General features: G+C 57.4%; 1 protein-coding gene across 1 annotated transcript in view; it reads right to left on the bottom strand.

The window, feature by feature from the left end:
- The window catches only part of SPRG_22161 (hypothetical protein), a gene marked incomplete at both ends in the record, with an annotated part of 2,856 nt that extends 743 nt beyond the window's left edge, over nucleotides 1–2,113 (bottom strand). The window contains one exon of the mRNA XM_012344765.1: nucleotides 1,573–2,113. Within this exon, the coding sequence (XP_012200155.1) occupies nucleotides 1,573–2,113 (541 nt within the window). The remainder of the gene's footprint in view (nucleotides 1–1,572) is intronic.
- Nucleotides 2,114–5,035: the final 2,922 nt, after the last annotated feature.

Below are 5,035 nucleotides of genomic sequence, written 5' to 3'. Positions count from 1 at the left end.
CCGCAGTCGGGACCTTGCGGGTCGAGCATGTCACGCAGCGTCTTGAACTGCGTCTGGGCCTTGAACGCCTTGTTGAAGTTGGCGACGTTGGTCTGCGGCGAGTCGTCAAACTTGCCGGGGAAGTTGGCCTGGATGCGCGTCACGTACGTCGTGCGCATGACGTTGGGCGTAAACTCGGCCAAGGGGTTGGAGATGATGCCGTGACCGGCGACGAGCGGCGCAGCGAGCGCGAAGAGCGAGACAACCGCGTTGAAGCCCACCATGGATCTGTGTTGCAAAAGGCAAAAGGCAAAGTGAGCCAAGTACGTGAGCTGTATCCAGCCTCGCAACTTGACCGTGCAAGATCACTGGTGCAAGATGGCACCGCGGACGCGGTCGCTAAAACACGCGGTACGTTGTTGGCGCTCTTTTCTGGGCGGAAAACGACGCTGCATAGTACGCGGCCGTGGTATCTGGTGGTACGCGAAGCATTCGAAAGGTCGGGTGTCACATGTTCGCTACCTCCGAAGGACGCTCTTGTAGCGTGTGAGCTAATGCTCCAGAACCAGCTGGGCTTGTCGATGGTGCTGCCGATGGAGTCGATCGACAGTGCAAGGTTGATCTCGGCCGTTCGATTCGAAGTCCATCTGGCGTCGATGTACGAAGCGAACGCATTGCACATGTGCTGCGTAGGCATTAGCTTGTTTCAGGCTAGGGTTGCCGTTTCGTCCATACAAGCATCAAAATAATATATGGCAAAGATTCTGTGGCCGAGGTGTGCGCGAACCGAATCGGAAAACGTCAGCGTTGATACTTTATATACTAGTCTTTGGTCTGGCCCACGACCTAGTCGATTGTCTCGCTGGCGGTTCTCCAAATGTGGTATTTTTACGTGAAAGCAAGCAAAGCACCGTTATATGCACTCGGTTGTTCAGCTCTGTGCTGGCGTCGGTCGCTTGAGTCTGCTCGTGCGAAGGCTCGCGTGATGCCCGAGCTGGATCCTTGGCGAGTGACACTGAGCCCGAAAGTGTCGGCAGCCTCGGGACACGGCCTACAAGCTACATGATGCCCATCGTTGTTGCTCAAATATGTGTGTTGCATCCGAAACTAGACCCAATTGTGATTTGTGATTTGTCCATAGTCCTGGACTAGTTCAAAAGGATGAAAAGAGGTGAACTCGACGGCATGTTGTTGTATCTATGCGCATGACGCGGACGCTACTTAGAACGTACAGGCAACTTAGGCCTCGCGGAGGCTGCGAAGCGTGTTGGGACGGCACTGGTAGTAGTAGTCGTTCTGCTTCTCGCAGCGTGTGCCCGAGACGCACGCCGTCGCGCCGTTGTAGTCCTTGCCGCCGCACTGACCCCAGACCGCGACCGTGCCTGACGGCTTGGACATGGGCTTGGTCGTGGGCTTGGTCGTCGGGTTCACCGGCTTGGGCGTCGGGTTGACCGGCTTGGGCGTTGGGTTCACCGGCTTGGCCGTGGGCTTCGGCGCCGACGTCGGCTGCTGGCCGTTGCCCTTCAGCGGCACGCAGTTCTCTAGACGATAGCGCATTAGCTTCCATGCATACACAAAGCATGGAGAACGTACTGTAGACTTGCCACATTGGCTCGTGCAAGGCGAGCCAGTAGAAGCGAAGCATGCAGCCGTTGGCGCCGCAGCTCGAGTAGTCGACCGGGAGGTTGGCCGCCGGCTTGGCCGGAAAGTTGGTCGCGCAGTCGTCGTTCTGGAACACGCGCTTGTTGTCGATCCAGACCTCGCACGGACCCGTGTGGCTCGGGATGAAACCCTCGCCCGTGTCGGGGTTCTGCCACGTCATCATGCCATTGGTCGGGATCGCCTTCTTGGCGCCGTTCGTGAGCGTGTTGCCGCAGTCGGGACCTTGCGGGTCGAGCATGTCACGGAGCGTCTTGAACTGCGTCTGGGCCTTGAACGCCTTGTTGAAGTTGGCGACGTTTGTCTGCGGCGAGTCGTCAAACTTGCCGGGGAAGTTGGCCTGGATGCGCGTCACGTACGTCGTGCGCATGACGTTGGGCGTAAACTCGGCCAAGGGGTTGGAGATAATGCCGTGACCGGCGACGAGCGGCGCAGCGAGCGCGAAGAGTGAGACAACCGCGTTGAAGCCCACCATGGATCTGTGTTGCAAAAGGCAAAAGGCAAAGTGAGTGCGATCTTTCTGTTGCTGCTGCGGCGGCGTTGCTACCAGGAGTCACCGCGGACGCCGCCGCCAAACCACGCGGTACGTCTGATGTAATGCGGCTGCATACTATGCCGTCGCGCTCCGAGCTGTGGCTACATTTTCTGCAAATGATTTTCAAACCAGATGGCGGTGGCTGCTCGTCTCACATGGTGTCGAAGCATACAAGGCGCAAGTCAAATGGAGCAACACGTGCGTTTTGGTAGACGTAGAGAACGCATTGCACACGTGGTTCTAGCAGTGTCTAGGGCTAGTACCGGTGTGGGGTTGTTACAACTGATGCAACGGATTGCTGCAACACGACAAGCACACTCCAGGTTGGTTTCATGCAGCAGGACCACGAGTTCTTGCAGCCAGAACGGTCGAGATGATTGATACCACTGCGTCGTCTTAGATATGACTCACACAAACAAGATCCAGACAGATCGCGCTCAAACTTCGATCAAGAATTTTCATTATACGTACTTGTACAACGCCACAAGAGAATACACCAAATCAGCCTTGCCTAGAGCGCGCGACGAAGGTGCTGCTGCGCCATGCGGACCGAGACGACGCCATTCGCAGGACTCGGGTTCGCCACCGAGCTCTTGAGCCAGCACGTGTTGGCGTTGATCGAAAAGCCGACGCAACCACTGGTCGTCGAGCACCCGTTGCAGCACTGCGCGACCTGCACCGCCGTGTCGCCGTTGACCTGGAAGCTGCGGATGTCGTTGCCATAGTAGTCGACGTTGGAAGCGACGCTGCCGCACTGGCTGGACGAACCCGCAGAGGCGCCAGACGCAAAGGCCGAGACGACGCCAGCACGGGGCGCCGGGGCGCCAGACGCAGAGACGACACCAGCACGGGGCGTCGGGTTGCTGAGCGTGTGCTTGAGCCAGCACACACCGCTGTTGATGGAGAAGCCGGCGCAGCCGTTGGTCGAGCTGCACGCCGCGCAACACTGGCTCAGCTGGTCTTGCGCACTGCCCCACACGCCAAGGTTCTTGATGTCGTTGCCGTAGTAGTCGACGTCGCTTTTGGCGTTGGCGCACTGGCCGTCGCTGTTGGGTTGCGGCGCGGGCCCCGGGTTCTGGCCGTTGCCTTGCAGCGGGACGCAGTTTTCTACACACAGTACCGCAGCGTCAGCCATGGATCCATACAGGTCATTGCGAACGTACTGTAGACTTGCCACTCAGGCTGGTGCAGCGCAATCCAGTAGAAGCGCAGCATGCAGCCATCGCCCGTGCAGCTCGAGTAGTCGACGGGGAGGTGCGCGGCCGGCTTGTCGGCAAAGTTGGTCGGGCAGTCATCATTCTGAAACACACGCTTGTTGTCGAGCCACACCTCGCAGGGGCCCTACCAATGAGTAGAGCTTGAGTATGCGATACGTTCATGAATGTAGTTGGGCACCGTGTGGCTCGGGATGAAGCCTTCGCCCGTGTCGGGGTTCTGCCACGTCATCTTGCCGTCGGACGGGATCGCCTTCTTGGCGACGTTGGTGAGCGTGTAGCCGCAGTCGGGGCCGTGCGGGTCCAGCATGTCACGGAGCGTCTTGAACTGGGACTGGGCCTTGAACGCCTTGTTGAAGTTGGCGACGTTGACTTGGGGCGAGTCGTCAAACTTGCCGGGGAGGAACGCTTGGATTGTTGCCACGTACTTGGTGCGCATGACGTCTGACCGGAACTCGGCCGGTGGGTTGGACACGATGCCATGGCCCGACGCGAGGGGCAGTGTGAAGGCGAAGAAACGCAAGAGCGCGGAGGTGGCCACCATGGCGTGAATGCAAAGGTGTGCTGTGGACAACGCGGTGGTTTGGATAATGAGCGTATCTCCAACGACGTGGAAGTCGGGAATGCTCGTCGAGTGGTGACTAGAGCGGTGTTGCCTCAATTTCTGTTTTGCTATGCATCTATCGTAAATGCGCGGTAGTCGAACGCCATGGCAAGATGCAACTTGGTGTTGGAACTGAAGGAAGCATGCGTAATGCCGACTGGACCCGTTCGAAGTGAGATTTGGCTGCATTGTAACCATGTCCCACGAATAGAGATCCTCGAAGAGCTGGATTCGGCAAGGCAACTTGCCAAGGCCGTTTTGGCGTTATTAGACCTTGGAATATCGGCTGCTGCTTTCACGTCCGAAACTTATTCACGGAAGTCGCATGGTGCATCTACTTCGAACTAGTATGTAGTTACATATCTTCGGATGGGTGGTTTTCCGTCACAGTCCGCTAATTTGCACTGTTGTCTTGATGCGTTGCGGCCATCCATTTCCCATCATAATACCCACAGCTGCTCGATACACTGTATTCGTACTCACCTCGGAGCATATCACACGTTCCCTAGGTATTTTAGTCGCTTGCAGAATGCTTGGACCAAAGACATGCCGTGCCTGGCAGGGTATCCAGTAGCATGACAAGCTCGCATAGCACGCGAAGGCAAGCACCATCCCTCTTGCAAGTCGCTCACGGCCAATCCAAGCAGACACAGCGAGACACCATCGACTCATCTTTTCTAAGAACCATGTTCGATTCATGCATATCATTGTGTCGTCGGCATAACCCGTTGAGATACTCGGTTCGTGTAACCTCACCCGAACTGTTACACCACCTTGGCTGCAGTTCGGCTTTCACGCGATGGAACGCGCGAAAGCGTCGCCACTCGACGAGCATTCCCGACTTCCACGTCGTTGGAGATACGCTCATTATCCAAACCACCGCGTTGTCCACAGCACACCTTTGCATTCACGCCATGGTGGCCACCTCCGCGCTCTTGCGTTTCTTCGCCTTCACACTGCCCCTCGCGTCGGGCCATGGCATCGTGTCCAACCCACCGGCCGAGTTCCGGTCAGACGTCATGCGCACCAAGTACGTGGCAACAA

Source organism: Saprolegnia parasitica (assembly GCF_000151545.1).
Source record: "Saprolegnia parasitica CBS 223.65 unplaced genomic scaffold supercont2.19, whole genome shotgun sequence".
Classification (NCBI taxonomy): Eukaryota; Oomycota; class Saprolegniomycetes; order Saprolegniales; family Saprolegniaceae; genus Saprolegnia; species Saprolegnia parasitica.
The sequence above is the reverse complement of the archived record's forward strand: the minus strand, read 5'-3'. Positions and strand labels throughout refer to the sequence as shown.